At 38.9% G+C, this 24,319-nt stretch overlaps 1 protein-coding gene across 1 annotated transcript in view; it reads right to left on the bottom strand.

Moving 5' to 3' along the window:
- snd1 (staphylococcal nuclease and tudor domain containing 1) overlaps nucleotides 1-24,319 on the bottom strand; it is a 746,083-nt gene that overhangs the window by 45,000 nt on the left and 676,764 nt on the right. Inside the window, exons 20-22 of the mRNA XM_052034288.1 lie at nucleotides 19,539-19,608; nucleotides 12,295-12,408; nucleotides 4,983-5,186 (exon numbers count right to left, since the gene is read on the bottom strand). Of these exons, the coding sequence (XP_051890248.1) occupies nucleotides 4,983-5,186; nucleotides 12,295-12,408; nucleotides 19,539-19,608 (388 nt within the window). The remainder of the gene's footprint in view (nucleotides 1-4,982; nucleotides 5,187-12,294; nucleotides 12,409-19,538; nucleotides 19,609-24,319) is intronic.

Here is a 24,319-nt window from a genome sequence, read left to right as displayed (position 1 = left end):
CTTTTGTAACCTTCTAATGGGTAGGTTACAAAAGGAAGGAGAAGCAAGGCCATAGAAAACACAGATCCACAAAGATTAGGATTTAAAGGCAGCATGCACAGGTTTGGTGAGTGAACAGCATCTAGTACAAGTTAGCAAATGGACAGCTGACTTCTGGATGAGCTCATGTTTATGAAGAGTGCCAGGGCAGCTTCAAATAGCCCTGGACAGAAGTAGCAAAACATAGATGAAAACTTAACCAGCAAATGAGATGAAAAGGGGTAGAAATATGAAATGTTATTTAGTTCAGTTGTGTTGGGTAAAATGTTGGTTTGGCAGCTCAGCAATGTAGTCAAATTGGACAAATAGGTTGTGACCAGCCTGGCTCAGAATACATTATAAGAAAAATATGTGGATAGTGGCAAGCGAAGTAAGAAAGGAATAGATCATAAGGAAGCTCAATAGTGTTATAATTTAAAAGACTTTTGAAGGCAGGAGATGAAAATTAAGGCAAAGTGAGTTTGGAAGACCTCTAAACAGTAGCCATGTAAAGGCTGAAGTATCAGCTGCTAAAATGTCAACTTGGCTCAAATGGTTAAGTTCAAGTTCCACCATGGGTTTGAACACATAATCTGCATTAACATGTTGATGCAATGTCAAGGGATTGCTCATTGTCTGAAGTGTAATCTCTTGATTGTGAAGTTAAAGCAAAGTCATATGCAACTGTTTAAATGGATGAGAAAGATTTGATAGTGAGATTGCAGTTGAAGTGCCTTGGCCAACATGGTCTCTCTGGCTTATAATTCACAGTTTTGGGCTGACACAAAGCACCCAATAATTAGGCTTATGCTTTACAGACAGAAAATAACTCAGCACATTTCCAATGTCTGCTACTCTAAGCTTGGGTGAACAACGGCAGCACATCACAACCAAAATACCTCATACTACCGTAGACTTTAAACCAGTAAAGTGTTCCTGCTGCTGACCACTATCTCAATGCTAAAATATATTGGCCAAGGTTACAGTGGAACTTGAATATGTTCATATTCAGAGTTGAAAAGCTAACCAGCTTTTCAACTCTGAATATGAACATATTCAAGCATAAAATATAGCCAACTGAGTAAGGTATTGATGTGCAGTTGGCATTCATAGAATCATACCGTGCAAAATTCTGTATCTTTTGGAGAGAAGGGGAAAATACTCAGAGTGGTATGTGCTTACTTAGGTGGGTGGACAAACAGTTAAACAGTTAACCACAATGAAGACTAAGAATCTAAAATGAAATGCCAATTATAGTTATTATAGTACAAAGGATTGGATGGTATTTGAAAAGTTATCAATTACAATTATAAGCAGAAATACATTTTCCCCATTATTGTTATTGCACTAGTACCCTGCTCATTGAATATTTAATTGCAACAAGCAATAATTAACTAACTTTGGAATGAGATGTATGCCAGTCCTTCGGATCATGAGCTGTGCAACACTAATTAGGTGGCTCTGCATTCTGCACAAATTTAGAAAGCTCAGCACGATTCATCCCCTCCTCATAGAGGCCAGAAAATACATGTTTAACTGCTAATACATTTTTGGTGCAGTGTATTTGACCCACTTTATGAACATCGTTTACATTTTCAGTTTTTTTTATTGGATTTATTTATTGATGCTGAACCTCAATCAACCTTAACAAACCTCCACTTGTTATGAGATCTCAGGAAGCTGTGGCTGCTATTTACAGATTTATAACTCTGGCCTACTTGGCTTTCCTCTTTCTTACCTCCCTATTCTTCTCCCCTATTATTACTTTACACTGGTATCAATCATCTCCTGCGGTAAAAACACTCTCGATTACTGCCATATTTCACCCCATAATAAGAGTTCTTTCACAATTTGATGTTATCGAAGCAGTAGAGATTACAACATAGTAATGTCAGCCAGGTCTTTCTGCAATCAATTCGCTTTATGAGAATCTGCCAGGGTTTGCAAATAAATAATGTACTTTCCAAATCACAAGTACCACTGATTATTTTAAATCTTGCTCACTTTAGGCAATCTTGCGAAAAGATCCCCAACAATTGCATTGTAATCTCTATGCAGAGTGCCACATTCATGGCTGTCTGTCAGCCAATCCAGTTGGATTATCTCTGGACTTTATTCAGTATAAAAATTGACACAAAGACTCTTGGTAGCTTTCAGTTAGGAAAAATGCAAGGAAAGAAGGTTAAGGAAAGAAAATGACTTTCATTCTTCATCTCTACTTAGTCCACACGACAAGGTGAAAAAAAAACAGACTGAGACTTGTTTGTGATGTAGCCCTACTGTAAAACCGACCAAATGGGTGGTGAGGGTTTGTTGGCACTTATTATAACACAGTGCTTTTTCACTATTTTGCTTTCTTAGCATCACATAAATTGACAAATAATACCAAATTATAGAGAATTCCACTAAAGTGCAGCATTACACAAAACTGGGAGAAGGTGCAGTTCAGGAAAGATTATTTCTTTTGCTTGGATAGAGAAGGCTGAGGAGACAGTCAAAGAAGATGTGGGATGGTGACCAAAGCTAAGGGTCAAAAAATAGAATACAGTTACTTATAAACCCAATATGGAACAGAGGAGAGAATGGTTGACATTTGGAAGCTGGTATGCCAAGGTGTGCTTGAGGTGAACACTATTCATACATTTAAGGGAAAGCTATATGTACATGAGAGAGTATGATGAACAGATGAGATAAAGGGGGCAAAAGGAGGCTTGTTTGCAGCATAAACACCAGCAAGGATCATCTGTACTGAATGGCGTATTTCTGTGCTTTACATTCAATGGAACTCTATGTAATACAGATAGGCTTTCATATGTGAGGAATAATGCAGGCAGGTTGGGAAAAGGCAATTAGAATCTGAGAATACTTGCATGAGAGAGGGACTGAAGTAGAGACCAGTTGGTCCAAGTTGGCTTATTGCTGTATTATAGATTCAACTGTAATTCTGCACAACTAATGAAAGATGCCAATAAACTAAACACTCAACAATTCATAAAACAAGATTGGAATGTAAAAGTATACTGCATAAAAAATGCTCTCCTTGCTGCTGTATGTTTATGCTGACTGCAGCTAACTTGTACCGTGGTGCTGAAACAACAATATAGAATTTCGCAGGTGCAATCTTGTCCTGACTATTCCCATGTTAGAATGCTTTGGGCTCATGTGGCTCCAGGCCAGAATCAGAATGCAAAAATCTCGGCAACTCTTCATTGTTGTTGAAGGCAGCCACTGAAACTGTTCCTGGGAGACAGTGCCTGATAACTCTCAAAGCACTGGCTTTGGGCTAGATAACACTGCCAGGATAACTCTGATAGAATCCTTGCTTTTGAAAGGAATCCTATTGGATAAAAGCCTTATTAGGCAGGAAAGATCATCTAACTTGACAAAAAATGTTCTGTATTGTGTAGAAATTGTCAATATTTAGAGCATAATTTTAGAATATAGAACACAGAACAGTACAGCATAGGAACAGGCCCTTCAGCCCACAATGTCTGTGCCGAGCATGATGCCGAATGAAACCAATTCTCTTCTGCCTGTACATGATCCATATCCCTCCATTCTCTGCATATCCATGTGCCTATCTAACAGCCTCTTGAATGCCAATATCGTATCTGCTTTCACCACTACCCTTGGCAGCCTGTTCCAGGCACCTACCACTCTGTGTAAAAAACTGCCCCACACATATTCTTTAAACTTTACCCCTCTCACCTTAAATGCATGTCCTTCAGTACATGACATTTGTACCCTGGGAAAAAGATACCGATTGTCTATTCTATGCCTCTCATAATTTTATAAACTTCTATCAGGTCTCCCTCAGCCTCCAACATGCCAGAGAAAACCTAAGTTTGTCCAACCTCTCCTCATAGCTCATATCCTCCTGGTAAACCTCTTCTGCACGCTTTCCAAAGCCTCCACATCCTCCCAGATACGACAGTGGCATTTAAGAGGTTGTTAGATAGACACATGAATATGTAGGGAACAGAGGGATATGTCCTATGTTCTGCCTTTCAAGTATTTGTCCAGTTCCCTTATTGAGTCACTATTGAATCTGCTTCCAGCATCCTTTCAGGCATTACATTTGAGTTTAAGTAAAATTCCAAAGACCTGACAGAAACAATTTGCAATTACAATAGATACTCATGTTTCAAGCAAGTTGGCATCCAACAAATCTAAAGGACCAAGCCATGAGGGAGCTGAGGATAGACATTACAAAACATTCTCTTCTAGGTATCTGCTGACATTCACATATAAAATTTTGCTTTTATATTCAATCGAATTGGTATATTCCCATCAAATGTCACTCTGTTCCTCCACTGCTGCAATATTTAAAAGAAAAAAGTCTCCTCTCACTGCATCTGGCTAAATTTGGTTTTAGACCAGCATTAGGAATCATGGCTGAATCAGAAGCTCCAATATAAACAAGGCAAAGATGCTTAAAATCTGAAACAAATACAGGAAATGTTGGAAAGGCATGAGCATATTAGGTGGTGCCTGCAGGAACAGAACTAATGATCCAGGTCGATGAAAATACTGATGAAAGTCACGGAGCTGAAATGTTTACTTTGTTTCTGTCTCCACTTCTAGTGCCTGACCTGCTAAATGCTTTCCAGTATTTTCTATTTTTAATCTATCAATGTCTCACCTGCTTAAAAAAGACATGCATTATAAACACCTTACTTGACCTCTCTACATCCCAAAGAACTTTGCAGCCAATGAAATAATTTTGAAGTATAGTTCTTGCTGTAACATAGGAAATTGTTGGTAAAGTTATTCTGTAAGGTGAAAACGCACAACTGGATAACCTGTATTCAACGGATTCATTCTTTTCTTTTAATTCGAAACTAAGATTTTAATTTCTTGTATTCTTGGTGTGTTCATTTGCTAGGGTTTTCCATCAGAAAAAAAAACAACCTGTATTGAAACAGCACATCAATCATTACTCCAATCATTATGTGATCACTTACCACTTTCTGCAAGTGTTTCTCTTTACGCACATCCACCATCACAAGCCCCTCCTTGACTAGTCCGAGACCTACATCATCCTTCGTATCGGAAAACTGCAGTGTAACATATGAGCAAGTGGGTCCCCCGAATTCAACGTTCAGCAGGCACTGAGTGTTTTGAATGTCCCTGACGACACTGTCAATTGCATCAGCTCTAGCATCTTCCTAAAGGACAGAAGACCATATTTGCTTATTAGCAGTAGATTATAACTAGTCACAAGAACTCATCAGGAGTAATTGCTGAATGTTGGTTTTCCCAATTTCCAGAGTGGAGACTAGAATCTGGCTCCAAATTCTGGGATGAGATCTCCTTAGGATACTTGCATCCAGTGGGTAGGAGTTGCCCACTTGAGATCATATAGATTGTAGGCACCCATAAAATCAACCCCCCCCCCAGATACAGGACCAATGTTGTGACCAGCTAGTTAAAGATGATTAATGGCCAGAGAAGGGTCATTGATGTAGTGGACTGTGAAATTCCCAAATATTTATAAATCCCCCTTACTTATCCTCAACTACATGATGCACTTAACCAATGGCAAAATCCACATGCACGTTAATTACATCTAGCTGTACCTCTCGTCCCTTTTTCATTGTCAATTGTAGTTTAGTTTGCAAACTCTGAATCAGTAGGTTATGGTTTCAAGAGCCACTCCAGAAATTTGAGGATCAGAATTTACAGACATTCAAGTACACTACTGAGGGAGTGTTACACTGTCTGAGATGTTGACTTTCAGATGAGATGTTATATTGAGGCCCAACCTGATTTCTCATGTGAATGTAAAAGATCCTCTGGTACTACTTCAAAGACAAGCAGGAGAGTTATTCCTGGTGTTCTGGACAACAGGCTAGATCATGCTGATGAATAGCTGGCAGGTCTCGAGAAACTAATAGCCAGCTCTAGTGCAAACATCAGCAAGTTCCAAATTTCTGCAGCAGCTCACTGTAGAGTGGAAGTACTGACAACACAGAAGCCTCCAACCATTATTCAGCCAACATGTTTAGCTGTTCTTTATTTTTCTTTAATTTACTGGAATTATTTGTTTTTAACTAATCAACAGTTTTTTTTTTAGTGTGTTTTTGAATAAATCTATTTCTTGAATTAAAACAGAAATAGCCCTTAACATCAGAGATATATGGGAAGAGTGAAATGGTCAGGGTGGTCCATAGAAGGAGCCTTAATTTGCACTGCCTAAGGTGTACTTGCCTCTCAATGCCCCCTCCGTTTTGCAACACAGCCATGGAGGTGAAGCCTTGAGATTATTGGGAGCCGCATAAATGCAAAACGTTAGTATGGCAACAGGACTAATGTGGGAATGGCTGGGGGGAGAGCACGGAGACACTGAAGTGCAAGCCAGGTCCAATCCAATGCCACCCAACATTTATCCCGTATTCTACAATTCTGAAACAGATTGTATGTTCAGAATCATATTACTGTTTCTGGGAAGAATATGGAAATTTCTTACATTACAATAGTGACTGCATTTCCTTGGTTGTGGAATGTCTAGAACATAGGGAAAGGATCTCAAAAGGTACTGTAGAAATGCAAGTCTTTTTTTTTCAGTTATCAGCTTGCAAACTTTTCTGCTACTTCACACTGTTCTCCAAGGGAAGTACGTGAAGATTCTAAGTAATTCATGGACTGAAGCATCAGTTTACCTCAGCTGTTATCATTCCTACAACTGTGGGTACAGGTCCCACTTTGCAACTTGAACATATTTCAATGAAGCATTGAAGGGGTCCTGCACTTTTGACTGCATGAGGATGGGATGTTAAATCAAGGTCTCATCAACTAGTTCACGTTGCTGTAGTAAGCCATGCTCTCCAGAGACTGCCACTGAGACACATTATTTGGACAGTGTTGAAAGAGGGCAAACAATGGCAAGATCAGTATGCCTCAATACCCAGAGGAACTACATACAACTGAGTAGCTTTAGAGTTGGAAAATCACATTTAAGTAACAAGTCTGACTGATGTTCTGTTTTCCAAAAGCATGAAACTGCAGATGCTGAGAATTTGAAATAAAACCAGAAAATTCTGAAAATACTCAGCCTCAGCAGTTCAGACATCAATGGAAAGAGAAACGGTGCTAAACTTTCACGTTGATGACCTTTTTATCTTTGTGATGAAAGGTCTTCAAGCAGGAACATTTACTTTATTTCTCACTCCATGGCACTATCTGACTTGCTGAGTATTTGCAGCATTTTCTGTTTCCTTTCTTTAATTTCACATTACCAGTTCCATACAGATTTCTTCCCTTTTATTCTTGCACTGTGCCTTTCCCGCTCTTTCTGCAGTTTAAAATTTGTTTAATTTGTAACTTTACCTAGTACTCATGAAAGATCTGAAACATTTGCTCCATTTCTGTCTCCACAGATGGGGCCGAATCTGCTGAGTATTTCCAGCATTTTTGGCATTTAGTTTAGATCCCCAGAATCTGCAGTATTTTGCTTTTCAGTTCCAAAACCCAACAGTATTCATCCTGGTGAGGTGTTTTGAGGGTTGGAGTGAGGAGGATGGAGGAGGGGGGGGGGGCACGATCCATTACTGAGAAGGCAGAGGCAGAGAAATTTGATGTTTCAGTAGGAAAGGGCTGGAGGACATCTGATGGCCCCATTGATAGCTCTTCCCAGTCAGTGAGGGGAAAAAGCAAATTGATTTGCAAGAAACCATTAAATTGTGTTCATACTTTAAAAGTATTTCACTGATTCTAAAATGCTTGGCAAATGGCATTACACATCACTGAAATAAAATGCTTCACTTTCCCGAAGTAAATCTCAAAAACAAAAAATGCTGGAAACACTCTGCAGGAAGGCAACATATTCATATAGTCTGGCCTGCTGGGTATATCTCACAGCCTTGCATTTACAACACCTTACACAAATATGTTGGTAACTGCCTTGTTAACCCACATGGATTCAACTTATCAGAGATATTCCCTTTGTTCTACCCATCCCTCCCCTTCTGAAAACTAACTTGTTTTCCTCTCTTTCCCAGTTCTGACAAAGGATCCCGAACCTGAAACATTAACTATTCCTCTTTCCATAGATGCTGCCTGACCTACTGAATGTTTCCAGCATTTTCTGTTTTTATTTTGGATTTCAAGCATCTGCATTTTCATAATCAGAATCAGGTTTATTATCACTGACTTATATGTCATGAAATTTGTTGTTTTTGCAGTCATAGTATAGTGCAAAGACATAAAAATTACTATAAATTACAAAATAAATAAATAGTGCAAAATAAAGGAAAAACAAAGTAGTGTTCATGGACCATTCAGAAATATATTTATTCATTTTCTAAATTTAGCCATCTTATTGCTAGAGGTAACAGACCCAAATATATATGGATTGGCCAGAGATCAAAAGGTTTCAGTTAATTCTGAGTCTGTGCTTTGTACTCTGATCTCAGCCCTGAAAGTGGCGACACAGCTAGACAAGGTGGTAAAGAAGGTATTTGGCACACTTGCCTTCATCAGGCAGGGCAATGAGTACAGGAGTTTGGATGCCATGTTATAACTGTACAAGTCTTTAGTGAGACCACACTTGGAGTATTGTGTGCAATTTTGATCACCCAGCTATAGGAAGGATGTCACTAAACTGGAAAGGATGCAGAAAAGATTCGTGAGGATGTTACTAGGACTGGAGGGCTTGATTTATAAGGAGAGGCTGGATAAGCTGGGACCTTTTCCCTGAAGTGTAGGAGGCCGAGAAGTGACCTTATAGAGGTAAATAAAATCATGAGGGGCGTAAATAAGGTGGCTATTCACAGTCTTTTTCCTAAGATAGGGGAGTCAAAAACTAGAGGACATAGATTTAAGGTGAGAGGGGAAAGATTTAATAAGGACCCAAGGGGTTTATTTTTTCAGTGCAGATGGTGGGTGATATATGGAACAAAGCTGTAGAGGAGGGTACAATTACAATGTTTAAAAGACATTTGGACATGTACATGGATAGAAAGGGCTTAGAGGGATATGGGCTAAATGCAGGCAAATGGGACTAGCTCAGATGGACATCCTGGATGGCATGAACGAGTTGGGCCGAAGGGCCTGGTTCTATGCTTAATGACTCTCTGACATGTGTATACCACCAGAGTAACCAAAACACTGTGATCTGTAGAGGAAGTGGTCATTTAGTTTCTCCTCTCTTAATCACTAAAAGAGTAAGCCATGACAGTAGTGAATGGATGTGGACATTACAAGAGCTCAGGATAGCATTTAGCTGAGGTGTATCCCGTGATCCAATAGCCTGCATGTAATCATTATCTAAATTCCAACATTAAAATGGCGAATTGGATCAGAGGGCTGGCTGGCACCCAACTGTGAAGCATCAGCAGGTCTGTGCTTATAAAGGATGGTGGAAAAGTAAAGAAATGTCTAAGATTGAAACTGAGATTTTCAGAAATATTTTTAGCTGCTAATCACACCCACCTACTCAGTGAGAATGCCTTTACCTGTCAACACTACAAGGTGCCAGGTACGTGTGGGAAGAAGTTGAGTGAAGATACTCCGAATTCAATAAGTTATAAGCATTTCTACAAATTGTAAGATGTGGCTCCTAATTCAATTTCTGCAATCCAATCTTTCCCAACAGGAAAGGCAAGGGAGAAAAGAAATGCCTTAAACCAAATGAACCTAGTTTAATTAACTATTTACTGTTATGACTTCAATTAAATATATAAATTAGTAATTCCCTCAGGAGGTACACATTCATTATACTTGCAAATTATAAAAGAGAGACTAATGGAATCAACTGAAGGTTGCTAGGGAACCGAATGCTCTTTAGTACAGTGAGCATGCTGTAGGACAGTTGATAAGTGTCGCTTTGAAGATGCAATGATATTCCCCAGTGGCTAGAAGCTTGATAATTTACAATACAATTTCAAAATATTGACTTCCAAATATGGCATCCAAAAAACTCTTCCCTCATCATCATAGTGTTGAAATCATGACAGTTCACACTATGCCCTAATCCACGTAATCCTCTCTTTTCTGGGCCCTATTCAGAGCAGAATTTATTTTCCTTTTACAATCTAGAGATTTTAATAACCCTATGTGTGGCAGTATCTAATTACCAACAACAGAAAATGCTGAAAATAAAGGTCAGTTGGCATTGATAAGAGAAAGTAAGGCAGTTTAATATTTTAGGGAGATCTAAAATGTGAAATGTTTCACTCGCTGCTATTTACTCTTTACAGGAATGCAGCATTTGAAAGAACCTGGCTTCCCTTCTCGAAGATAATTGAGGATGAGCAATGATTGCTGACCTTGTCAGCGGTGGTCACATTCTATAAATGAATTTAAAAAGAGCAAGTACTTCTTCACAAAAAAAATCAACAGTAATAATGTTTGGTATAACAAATATCTAGTTCAAATCAATTGCCCACTTCCAGTGATTCCTTATTGGTTGAGGACAAGAGATATTACAGCAGGAAACTCTGTAGTCCTATCAGAATGAAGCAGAAGATTAAACTTTCCTCTACCCTGCTTTCTAGAATTAATCACAGATTAGGGGCACAACAGTAGAAATGAATGATGGAAGACTATGGGAGAAATGGCTATTATAAAGACGAAGGTCTCAATCATTTTGAACACATCAACAAAAAACTGACAGAGGAAAATTTGCAAAGTTGTTGTCATCGGGGAGGAAATCTTTAGACTGCAGGTAGATAGGGATGGTCTGGTCATTCGGGCAGAAAAATGGGAAATAGAATTTAATCCAGCAGAGTGGGAGGTAATGAATTCGGAGAAGTCCAACAGGGCAAGGGAATTACACGAAAAAAGGAGGATATTGATTGTAGAATTTGACCCTTGAACTTCACAGACCCTTAAAGGTTGCAAGACAGGTCAGTAATATTATTAAAAGGGTAAACAGTATGTTTTGTTTTAGCCAAGCCATTGAATATAATAGGGAGGATACTCTGAAAGCATATACAACACTAGTTAGACCATCATTTGAATACTGAATACAGTTCTAGTCATCGTATTGCAGGAAAAATGCAACTGGAATGGAGAGGGTGCAGAGATTGATAAAAATGTCACCAGGACTGGAAAATTGTAGCTTTGAGGAAAGATTGAGTAAGTTAGGGCTGTTTCCAAATAGTGGAGGCTGAGGTGTAACTTAGTTGAGGTGTATAAAGTTACAGGGTTTAGACAGAATCAACAGAAAGAACCTAGCCCCATAGCAGAGGGTCAAAAACCCTCTACCTAAAACATAGACTTGAAATAATTTGTAGGATGATTAGAGGGGAGGTGAGGAAAAACCTATTTCATCCAGAGGGAGGGAGGTAAGGAAGCATGGCGACACTTGCGGTCTGCCTCTAGAACACTCAATGCAAAAGATACATTTCACTGTGTGCTTCAATGTACATGTGACTAATGAAAATATCTTATCTTATCTAAGGGCTCAAAAGGACGGGAGAGATTGAAACGCTCATCACCTTTAAACAGAATTTGGATGTGTACTTGAGGAGCTATGACCTTCGGTTTTACAGACCTTATACACGAAGATGTGTTTTGAGTGGGTAGCTCCTTTGTTGATTAATACTGATACAGTAGGCCAAATAGCCTCCTTCTATGTCTTAAATTTTCTCTGATTCTATAAACGATTTAAATAATGTGTTTCTGGTTGAGTGAAGAATGTTGGACAGGACATAGGAAAATACAGATTTTTCACTGTACTGGGAAACTTAAGCATTCATTGGAACCTCTAGCATTAGGTGTAACTAAATATCTCATCATTTGAACAAAAACTCATAAACTCATAATGAAAGTCAAAAACACTGTAGCTGCTGGAAGTCTGAAATAGGAACAGAAAATGTAGGAAACATTCAGCAAGGGTTTTCAACCTGAAACGTTAACTGTTTCTCTTTCCACAGATGGTACCTGATTGTCTCAATGTTTTCAGCATTTTATGTTTTAATTTCAACTCCAATAACAATTTTTAAAGCTCTTCTTCGTCTATTTTGAAGATAACGGGTACGAATACTAATCACCGGTGTGGAGAGCAATAGGAAGTAAAAGTTAAGAACATCACATAAGCAGCTTAGTTCAAAACACTGAAGATTATTTACGTCTATTTTCTTTACAGGATAACAGTACCAACATCAATAAATTAAAGAGGCCCACTGGCAACACTTATGTAACGTCAGGCTGTGGTTTTGTCTGCACTTCTAAATTGAGTTTATTGCAATCACAAAACCTACAGATCACTAAATATCAAAAAATAAATCTTGTACATGTCGAAAGAAGTGATTCTGCTACAGCTTTACTTACATCTTGTGGCACCTGGATATATGCAAAAGAATATTCTGTGGCCTGAGGCGGCAGGATCCTTGTGCTGAAGGCAGGCGGCAAAACACCTAGACGAGAAGATGCCACGTTCTCTCTCTACAGGAAAGAACAACAATTAGCACATCTCACCCTGAAGTGAATACAACCACAGCTTGTTTATATAGCACCTTCAATTTAGCGTTCACAGGAGCTTTATTAGATAAAATTTAACACTGGGATGCATAATAGGACTGTGAGCGAGAACTTGGGTGAAGCGGTTGGTTTTACGCAGCATCTTGAAAAGAGAGTTGTAGGGACAGAGTTGTGGGGAGGAAATTCCACAGTTTGGAGCTTGCGCAGCAAAAGGTACAGCCACCAATAACACTGTGAGATAAATCGAGGATGCACAAGAAGCTAGAATCAGAATGTGCAGAGGGTTCTGAGTTCTCTATTGGATTAAATGCCATTTGGCTTTTTTCTGCCCAAATGACTGTACCATTACCTCCCTGCATTCTAAAGATGTCCCCTTCAGTGACAACGAGTTGGTTAACTGATAAAAGGGGCTAAACCATGGAGAGATTCACCTGCATGGATGGGAAATATTTCTTTTCTCTACAAGCTGATCTGTTCTTGGATGGAGCCAATATAAGTCAGCAAGCCTGGGGCGATGTTTAAGCAGGATTTGGTCTGATGTTGGATATGGATGTAAAAGTTTATTAAGGTTGTTGGATGTAAGCCCATTCAAGACAGTGTTTTAACAATTTTAAGAACAGCATTTAAATTTAAATATTATAATAATTTTTAAAATAAACAAAGTATTTTAAATAAGAAGTATTATTTAAGAAAACTTGTTCTAGAGTAGTGCTTTTAAGATCAAGTGACACATACTTCCAGATGTTCCAAACATTCTGTCCCTCCTCCCATCATCTTTTCCCCGAAGGTCAGATGTTGTTCCTGTATGAGTCAGCTATATAAATGTGTAGAGTAACACCACCGTGACTTATTCTGCAGATTCCTATAGTAGAGGACTTAGAATAGTAATCACAAAGAGGAAACCAGGTTGCATTCCTCTATTGCTGGAAGGCCAAAAGGTCAACTTAGATCAATTATTGAGGTACTGTTAGGATCTTCTGATCTGAGTTAGCATTAAAAGGAGCATGCCCAATGGATTTTCACTTTAATCAAACCCATTGAATAAATCAGAAGTATCCCAACTGGAGAATGAACAAAGAAGTTTCAGAAAGCTATTTCAAGTGAGATTGCCTTTGGATTAAATTTTGTATTAAAGATGACGTTTGTGGTTCAAAGACAATTTCTGCAAAACTACAAATTTTGGGAAATTGAAAGGAAGATCGAGGTTCGGTCGCTCTCTTACTGAGTTCAGCAACTGTACAGTGAGCTCTCCTGCAGCCTTCACAGCATCAAAGATATTGCCTTTGAATACCACCTACTAATCTAGTCATTGGAGGTCTGAGGCTAGAACTCTCGTTTTTGGCTTTTTTAAAATTCAGTTCAGAGATTATTTTTGTTTTCTGTTAGTGTCCATTAAAATTCTGTCATCGAAGTCAGTAAGATGCATCAACTTACGATTTTTATAAGTTCAACAAAATTGATGTAGCAACACATGTACATTCAAATTCATACTGGATTATTAAAATACGTTTAATTTGATGCTTGTCTTATAAAAATGCTTATTTAAAATAAAAAAAATAATGATAATTGTTTGAATAATGCTCCAGCATTAATGATAACTTCCACTATCTCATTAACGGAAGCAGTTAAGGCTAGTCTTTGTCACCATGTCTAACAAGTGGGAGGGGTCCTTCAGGTACATTGCTCTGAAGTCAGGGTAACTTTTCAACCCTGAACTTCAAAATACAGCTTTTGCAGTCACATCAACGCAAGAATTTTTCAATGTCTTAAGAGGTTTTCCCAAAGCAATGTTACTATAGAGAGGAAATTGCATATTTGCATAATTTCTATGCTGGTCCTTAAAGTATTCCTTCCATTTTTATTCCCTGTTATCATAAGTAAAAAAGGTTACTGAAGGTTGGATCATCTGGTATCTCAGGGCTTTCATCAAGGATAATGGTTTTTTTAAAAAATTAATCACCATACTAGAAAGGCATTACAAATCATTTTCAAAAACCTCTTGGAAGTACTTGCTATAGAGCTGGTGAGCATGTGGCAGAGTTGTTGCCGCAGGGGCTTTCCTGCAAAACAGTTTACCAAGGGATCCATCTGGTGATTCAACATGGTTTCTGAGTGCACAATTGCCTGAACAAAAAGTTGCCCTCCTCTTCGTGCTTTCTCTGCATTTTAGTTACTGCTGATGTTAGTGACACGTGTACTGCTCTAGAATCTGAGATTGGGTTTCTTTTTATTTTATTTTTGATGCTCTGAAAATTGACAAGCAGTTTTACCAGTTAACAACAGAAATAAAAACTTTATGGTATTTACCATTTAGATCAGATTTTCCCTTAATTATTCCTTCAGCGAAATCTTTGCTTTTCTTTCACATAATCAGATACTCCATTCTTTTTGTACCCTATTCCCACCACACTTCTACAATTTGGTTTCCCCACTGCTGTCACACTACTGACCAGCTCAAATGGGTCAGTAATCTAAACACAAATTTTGACAGTCATATGCAGCATTCCGAAAGCAAATATAAATTCTGCATGATTGTGAGAAAGGAGTTTTATCAGCGGAAACCAACAGAAAATCAAGTCCTATGCATAACCTAAAGCATTTGATACATCAATGGGCAGAATTTATAACACTCACCCTCCTTTACTTTCAAGCCCCAAAATTGGGTCTCCTGAAAATAAGTTATGTCCAAAACCTAACAGTTCTTTAGACAACATGTGAACAAGATGTGAACTTAGCATGCATTTATGCAAAACAGTACTTAGAAAAAAAGGATACAGTTTAAAAGAAAGTCACTCTTGGACTGTCAGTGTGAAGGAAATGTTATTCAGCATTACTGGTAATTATAATCTAATTCCTTCCCCATTGCTGGCTCTGATTCTCTCAGCTTCTCAGCAGGTGAGATATAAATTGATGAAGGATAGTGATACAAGTTGAAACCAGCATTTATTGCAAGGGAGGGGAGGGGGTTAACGACAATTCATGGCTGAGGGAGAATGCAATTGATTCCCAAATCTCATTTAAATGCCAGAAGCAAAATAAATCTAAAGATGCATTCAGTTTATCACATAAAAGAAACGTGGGCTGGTACTTCAACAGTATGGTGCCCACCCTCAAATTAATGAATAAAACAGAATTGAGTAAGCTTAGAAAGAACTCCATCTGGCCACATTTCTACTTGTGAACCTATATGACCGACAGCTGCCCTTCCATTTGATGTAGATTCGGAGAGCTGTGTGCAAAGACCCATGAGCTGAAGAGGTTTTCTTTTGCTGCAATGTGGAACCACTTCAGAGCTGAAGAGGAGATTTGACAGAGCAGTGGCAATCTGTGCATCAGGCACTGATGCAAAACTCTCAACAGCTGCTACAGAGCAACCTGAAGACATATCACTAATTGCTTGCCTTAAGAAAACCATTTTTTTGGTCATAGGACTAACTGAATGGAGCAGGGGATTAGCAACAACAGTCCTTGAAGGCATTCAGTCTTTGCCTTGCAAAACAGATGGCAACTGGATCAAGTGCCAGGGTATTGCCAGCACCTGAATCTGGACCCAGTTGCAGTAAAAATGGTGTGCCAGCAAGCAAGTCAGGTTGAATGGATGGTGACAGAAGAAAGTAACTTGCATTTACATAGTGCCCTTCATGAGCTCAGAACATAACAAAGTTTCCTGAAGAGTAGTCAATGTTCTAATGCGGAAAATGTGGCAGCTATTTTGCACACAGGGTTTCCCAAATGACCAGACATCTGTTTTAGGGTACTGCCTGATGATTCAATATTGCCAGAACAATGTCTGACTTCTCTATCTTTTTGATATTTTTTACATCCAGTTGCAATGATGCCATGGTATTTTTAGGTACAAGTGAAAGGATGAGTTCAGAGGTCTCAGTTTAACACAGAATTTGAAAGGTAGCTCCTCTGATAGTGCAGCACTTCCTCAGTTCTATGCTGGAGCATCAGCCTGATTCTGCACTAACTGTGAGTATCCTCCATTACTGAGCTTAGTCTTTTTTATTTAACTACTATTACCACAGGTTCTCTTTAAGTGGCACCTTTTCCATTCATTAGACAAAAATATCAGTGCTAGGAACCGCATAATTTCAGATCTTTGAGACTCAACTTTGCTCCGATACTTCCAAGAGAAACACAAATTATAGCTTCCTGAACTCTGTTCAAAATGCATTATTCCCTTCAACAGCTTCAGCATTTGCACAGTAGTTGGGGGAAGGATATGCACAAGTAGAATTACAACCAATATACTCAATGGATGCTAATACTACAGTGCATTCTTCACCCATGGGCTTGATGTGATCTTTTTATTGTAGTTTGGGGAATATTAAGATACAGCACACAAGGTGGCTACTCAGCTCATTATATCTATTCCGCATCAAAACTTTATATTTAAGCTGCAAGGCTCCATAATCTGTTGCCAAGTTCCATATTCCGACAAAATTCCTTGACAGTTTCTCTACAGTTTTAGTCTATATCCTTATCATCCTTGTGACTTTGGTTAATGAGATATCAAAAATGGTAACAATTGCAGGCAACATTTAAATGTAAATGCACAGTTGTTCAGAATGAAACTGAATGCATATCAGTTACAACTGACAGGAGAAAGATTAAGTCACAGATGCCAGTGAAAGGACAGTGTTCCAATCAACTCTAAGTTACAATCCTCGTGTTGCTACAAGTTTAGTGCAACATGTGGACAGATTTATAAGCCATCTGCAAGCTTTTGAATGTTTTAGAATGGTAGAGGAAAAAGTCAATATATATACATATCTGTGAGAATATCTTCTGGCTCCTTGCATTCACTCAAACTGGCTTATGAGAGATTAGGTGCTCAGCCAGGGCTATTTCCCTTTTACCTAGGCATTGTAGGAATAATTAATTTTGGAAATAATGGTAAGGCCTCATTTATTGCTATCTCCAGTGTATGTGATATGGTAAAGATGGACCTACTCGAACTGCTGCAGTCCTTGAGCTGAAGGCACTCCAACAATGATAGAGACACTAACAGATGTTCAGATCAAGCTGATTCTATGTTCCCATTGCACAATTCCATGATGGAGATTACAGGAAAGAAAGCCCTGTCAAAGGCATTTTTGGCAAAATTGTAACTGTCCATTCTGTGGTCATGTATAGTGCAGTCACAGCAGGGCAATAGTGGAGAGTGTGGATATTATATCCAATGCGGCTGTACCAATCAATTTCTTTGGTGTTGATGGGGTAAAACTTTTGAGTTTTGTTGCTGCTGCACAAAGTCAGACTACAGGTGAGAATCTGATCCCATTTCTGATTTAAGGTTTGTACCTGATGGATAGACTTGAAAGGATCAGGTCATGAGACATTTGTCAAAGAGTGCACATATTCTTGTCTACTCTTGTAACAATGATATTAATCTGGTACATGCTTGTAATAAATGGTCACTATTTTTCCATTCCACCACTGTACTGCCCAAGTTATGAATGGTCTGTGATGTTATTGCAGTCAGTTGTCAAAGAAAGATAGCTAGGCTATCCCTTGTTTGGGATGATCATTACCTGACTCCTGGGTTTTACGAACATTACCTAGTACTTGCCAATCCAAAACTGCATGTTGTCAAGATTCTGTTGTAGCTTGGAAGGGCAGCAGAATATGGTTTAGCTGTGAGCAATCATTGAGCAGCAAAGATGTCCTAGGATAATGAAGATAATCCTCTAACCACCATGACCATCCTCTTTTATGTTAGATTTAACTCTAGCCATTTGAGAATTTCCCCTAGACTCCCTACTGACCTAGTTATGCCAGTGCATTGTTGATGCCATTATTTGTTCAAATGCTGGCTGTCACCTCTTCTCCATCTGCTCTGTTTCCATGAGAACCTACTCTTCAATTCCATTTCACCTAAAGAGCATACATAATCTGAATTCTTCATGTGTAATGCTTTGGGAGATAGCCCTGTATAATATTAAATAACAGCATTTTATTGTTGTTCCCTTTTATGGTTGAAAGACAGGGGCTTGGATCATGTTTCTGATTATGCTGCTTATATCAAAGATAACCAAAAATCTTGGGAACTCATGTCTACATGTCATTTGTGACAGAAGTCAAGAAAAAAATGGATTTCTGTTAAAATGAGGCTCTTGATACTTCACTGTGTTTAGAAATTTCAAGTCAACTTTCTCAAAAATAAATTGTTTGGTCCAAAAGAAGGTGGGGATACCTATCTCCCTTTATAAAACAACAGAAAGAGCAAGGGAGAAATGGACATGCTCCTTCTCAAATTATTAGGAGCAAATGAACCATCATGGAAAGACATTCCACATTCTGCTTGCAGTGCAAGATGAAACCCCTCCCCCAGAATCTCAGTGTTGCCTAAAATTCCTGGGAGTGCTGTAAATGTCAGGTTTCTAGCAGACAATACGCTTGTTCCAGTAATTACTTAAGCAATTTAGAAAAGGAATGAGCTAACATGTTTGCTATTCCCAGAGATGGCTGCTTCTAACTGCAGAGACTGCATATATTTTGAACTCGGTGAAATGCACTGACTAAATATGAATATTCAATCAGTTTTCCATGAAAGCTGCTGAAATGCAATGCGTTCTCTCTTTTTTAGAAGGGAATGATTAACAGCATTATGTATGACTGTATTAAGGCTATATTCGATAGACAGGAAAATCCTTTTAAAAATAACCGTGCCTATTAGTTAGAGAATCACAAATGAAAAATATAAACATTGAATTAAAATTTAAATGGCAGAAAATTTATTGAAGTATAATAGAAGACATAACATGGGCATCAAATATCAGATGCACGTTACAATTATCATTTCATTATAAAAGAAAAAACAAAGCCGGTAACAGCAGCAGGATCAAGGGAATTTCTTTTTCTATTTTCCCTTTCTCTTTTGTGACATATTCTTGAATATTTTTTTCTTGCAGTGACCATTTCACACTTAACACTGATTGAGATTTTTTTAAAGGCATAACAAGTTTGTTAGCTCAGATGTTGAGGAATTGTTTCTGCTTGTGGGGGAGAATGAAACCTAGGGCTTCAAATAAAACAGTTATCAGGAAAGTGATGAACAAAGGAGCTAAAAGACTTTAGGTACTCACGTTGCCATAGTCAATGTAGAAGATGTGGACTTTGGCAGGCGACTCAACCTTTTCCACCCGGGCTCTGTACCTGTTTTGAAAACATAACAGCAAGATTAGTGTGAGAGGCAATTAGTTGGCCTGAGAACAGTTTATAGTGAGGCCAGCTGCTGTGATCTGGCCTTTGCATTCAGTCCCTGCTGACATGCATATAACATAAGTAGAGGAGACACAACGGTGGCCACTGCTTAAATGGTGCTATCTGGCATTGATGAAGCTGCTTTTACAATGTTGCTCCGATTTTCCATTAACTTGGCTTCCCAGCATCTCTTTCCAATTTACAATTTTCCTAGTCTCAAATTATATTTTCGTAATGGTCATGTGCAATGAGATGTCTCAGAGATCCACGTGTCGTGTCTATCACCCCGCATCACAGACAAACAAAGAAGAGGACTTCAAACTACAGACATGTTGGTTGGATTAGCGGTTGTTGATAGAGGGGACAGGGAATGAATATGGTGGATCGGGGTGCAAAAAATTAAGGTACTATCAGCAGAGTAGTTAATGAACTTGGGAACTTAATAGATCTATGGGGTACGTTACAATCAGAATCTGGGCTTCACAGCAAGTCAGAGTGTTGAGGAGACAAACAGAGCACTGCAAACATTGGAACTAAAGCCAGTAAAGCACAGGATGGAGATGGGCAGGAATCAGAGACGTTTGCAATCTGGGGGAATCAGATGTGAAGAACTTGATAAAGGATGGGGTAGTGGTCAACCAGTACACCAAAGCATGCCAGCAAATATTGGGAGAAGTGAACACAGCTAATCTGTTCAGAGCTTGCAAAATCCACAAGAAATTGAATCTTTGCCACCTCAATAATAAGTTGAAAGGATTGATAAAAAAGGGGAATTTATTACTTAAGCTCATGACAGGAGAAATATTTGCTCTGGTTGCAGGGTAATTTACCACAGGTACAAAGACAAGAAGCCAAACTTGCCAGCTTGTACCGCCTGTACAGTCCAGAAGTCCTGAATGTGCTCTTCTAGTTATTTCCAGTGTTGGATTCTATGTGCCATCTCATGGAGTTTCATGATTCTGCCCAACTCCCCAGCAGTTAAGCTGGGAAATCTGTCCACTGAACGTGCATCTAGTGTAACCGGATGCAGGAACAGTATACCCAGGAACTTCTTAGGGAGAAATAAGTTATATTTTTTCACTTAATCAAGTTTGATTGTTTAATAGGCATTTTAATTAGATCTTCAAAATTAACTGTTCAATTCACATTAGAGTTCCTGGATGTTTCTGATACTCAAAATCCTTCAAAGCAGTCCTTCCAGCAAAGTCTGCTTACCCAGCTGTCATTTTTGCCATTTCATAGGCAAGTCTTGATCTGCATCCGGCCCCGAGTTCGAAAAAATTATGTTGTGCAAGGCTCTGTTGCAAGCAGGACCTTATCATTTTGAACCAACACAGTAAGTTAACAATAGGAAAAGGTCTATAGTTGGTATACCCGTCAGCAGGGATTGTGAGTGATTCTTCATGCTGTAAATTCTGGCCTATGGAAGGAGTGCAAGAAGGAGTTTTGGTGTTTTTTTGTTGTTGTGCTATTTTATCCGACTTAATTCATTTCCTGTCCCTTCTTATTGGTATAGGTGTTGTGCCAAGAGGAGGATCAGTGAGATATGCAGTGCAGTACCACCATCATGAGATACTGGCAAGGTTCCAATGCCTTAATCTAAACTCAATCTTCGTAAGATAGGCTCAGCGATGAATGCCAACAATCTATTTGTTCTCAACTGATATCCATGAATAATGGCGATTGTGGATTCAGGCAAGGCAGTTCAGCTTGTTTCCTCCACTTCTGATAGTCACACAAATGAGATTGCCTCAGTTAACTCTGACAGATTTGGGTTGCAACTGAGAGCTTACAAGTCTGTATAGCTCAGCTGCACACAACCAAATACCTTTTGTGAGAGCAATATTTATATGTTGAGATAATTTAGTTATTTACACATTTGTTAGTCACAGGCAGAATCTTGGATCCTTATTTCAATGCAGTCAACACAGGCTTCACTGCAGCATCTGCAGAACAATGAATTGTGCTATTCTGAATAATAGCCTGGCTTTGCCATTTCTTGCTTCAAGGTTTCTTTCATACAAATAAAACAATAAACAAAAAACCCTGTCCCTGATGCCTACAACCTTATAGAAGCGAAAACTATGACTTAAAAAGACCAGTTTTCAGTTTTCCAGCATGTTGGATGAAAATTTCTCCGAAGTCCAGAGCAGAACTCAATGTCGTCTCTGAGCAGAAATGTCACTTGTGCTTCTAGCAGGGGACATCCTCCACCTCGTTCTGGGCATATCCTTGTCCCATATTCCATGCCAAAAAGGGAAAACTGCCCCACACGCCGCCTAGAGGAGCAAATAGCTCCTCACGACACCCAGTGAGTCAAACTTCCCCACGCACCACCAGGGAGGCAACTAGCCCCTGGGAGGAAAACTGCCCCACAGCCCACCCAAAGGGAAAACTCCCTCATGCCCCACCATGAGCTGGAAACTCTCCTACATTCCACTCAGAGAGGGAAACTCTCCTATATTTCTCCCTGATGGCAACAGTTTTATTCAATTGGTTAGTCATCAAATATTTCTCACTGAGGAGGTTTGTGCACCACGAGGGTTGTACCCGTTGAATATTATATTTTTGAGGACAATGACTCATTTTCTTAATTATGACCTTGCAGTTTGAAGAAACTGCTGAGAAATGTTTTCTGAACAAATGGTTTTTTTGATCAATCAAATAGTCAAAGCAAGCATTGCAATCAGTACTTCATATCTGTAGTGATACACAAGATGAAACACAAATTTGAATGCTTAAATGAGCTAAGTTTCTCCTCTTTCCTCATGCTAAGTTCATTGGCAATATTCATGCCAAAGCAATTTTCTGTAGAAGTCTTAGCAGAGAGTCAGAAAAAGTCTAGGGACTTTGGGGGCTGAACATCATTGCCTGTGTGTGGAAAGTAACTTGCTTTCATCCAGTTCTCTGGTTCTGAGGAGTCTTCGAAGGGACCAACAGATTCTGCTGGAGGTGGGGCAGCGGTGCCTGACAGGGTGGGTTAATGGGTACTCTGATATTATGCATTTCTTTTGCTCTTTGTGCATGCTCTCTGTAAATGTTAATTAAGAGGCCAGCCAACTTTCCCAGCTTTTCTTTGAGCTGTACCATGGGATCATTCATCAACTGAACAGACAAATGCAACCCTGCCTTAATTTCAGGTGTTCAAGTACCACGTGTGAGGCTTGAAACTACAAAATTCTGATTCAAAAGTGAGGAGCTAACTGTGAACTAAGTTAACTTAGCATTCATTTTCACTTTATGAAATTTTGTAAAATGTGCGGATACTGGATTGGTTGTATCCAATTATTACACTGAATCCAAAAATGCTATATTTTTCTTTGTGGTTTTACCAAACTGAGGAAAATTTTGAGCATTTTATGTTAGTGTGCCTCTGACCATTGACCATGGGGAGCATCACTTCTACATTTCACTCTGCACCCAGTCAGTATCTACACATTCTCTAGCAGTCGGGATGTCACTGCGTAGCAGCCACAATTGACCTGCTGCAGGGGCTGACGGCAGCATCTGAGCTACATCCTGGTAATTCAGAAGAAACTGGGAATCAAAACTTATGCGTATTATTTGTCAAAAGACTGACGATTCAATTGATAAAATAAGAGCCAAATCTGTGGCAGGATTACCAAGGAAGAAGAGAGAAATAGTTTTAATCTGGACAAATCCTCAGAGAATGGTAGAAACCAGACACATTCAGCAACTTGTTCATGTCATCCCTTCATGTGAGATGCTGCAGAATTACATCAGGGTATTCTGGGTAATTCAGTATCAGTATCTGTCAGACAGTAGTGTTATATCTGGAGTCTGGTTATAACTGAAATGATGATTCTAACACTTGCTATCAGTTAACAATTGATCCAAAACAAACATCAATTTTTCAATCTTTACAAGAGGTAATTTCAAAAATGGTAAGATTTTCAGCAGGGTGGAATGGTACTAAAAAAGGGAGAATGAATCTGAAGCAAAGCCAAACACTTACAAACATCAACAATATTATGGGTTTATAGCTTTGTTTGTTGTCAATCTTTTTCATGTGTGCTATATGCTAGCTAACTGTACACTTAGTGTTACTGTGGAAAAGAACTAAAAACAATCACGGCTTTTGACCCAGTTAGTTTTAAAGCTTGTAGGACAACTACCATCAAATATTTCCAGTGCGATAATTTGGCCAACAAGACAAATGTATTTGTAGTATCAGAAATGTTAATTTTCAGTTGCCTGTTGCTTTTCGTTACTCTGGTTCCTACTGTTAGTTGAAACTAGTGGGGAAAAAGCCCGTGTTGAGTATATTCACAAGGAAATAGCAAAGCCAGACCCTTATCTCCCATGTAATTACCTTTAAAAGTAATTGTATCAAAGTTCAGAAACACTGATGGTAAATGAGCAACTGTGGAAACACCTCAATAACCTGTAACATGGTCATTAACTAACTCAAGGAAGCCAGTCAAACTTGCATTAACTTCAAACTCTGATTTATAAATGTGCCAAACTCCTTGGAATCCAATACAAATTTAAAACGTCAACATTGCTATTACAGTAGGTAATTTGTAACCTTGGAATGTAGCTTCCTCAGGGAGAGAATAAACACTGAATCAGCAATAATAATTGACATTATTCTTAGTGCATTATAGCAGAGGTTTCCCCAAAGATGCATGGCCCCTGGCTT

This window comes from Pristis pectinata, chromosome 19, assembly GCF_009764475.1.
Source record: "Pristis pectinata isolate sPriPec2 chromosome 19, sPriPec2.1.pri, whole genome shotgun sequence".
Taxonomy (NCBI): Eukaryota; Metazoa; Chordata; class Chondrichthyes; order Rhinopristiformes; family Pristidae; genus Pristis; species Pristis pectinata.
The sequence above is the reverse complement of the archived record's forward strand: the minus strand, read 5'-3'. Positions and strand labels throughout refer to the sequence as shown.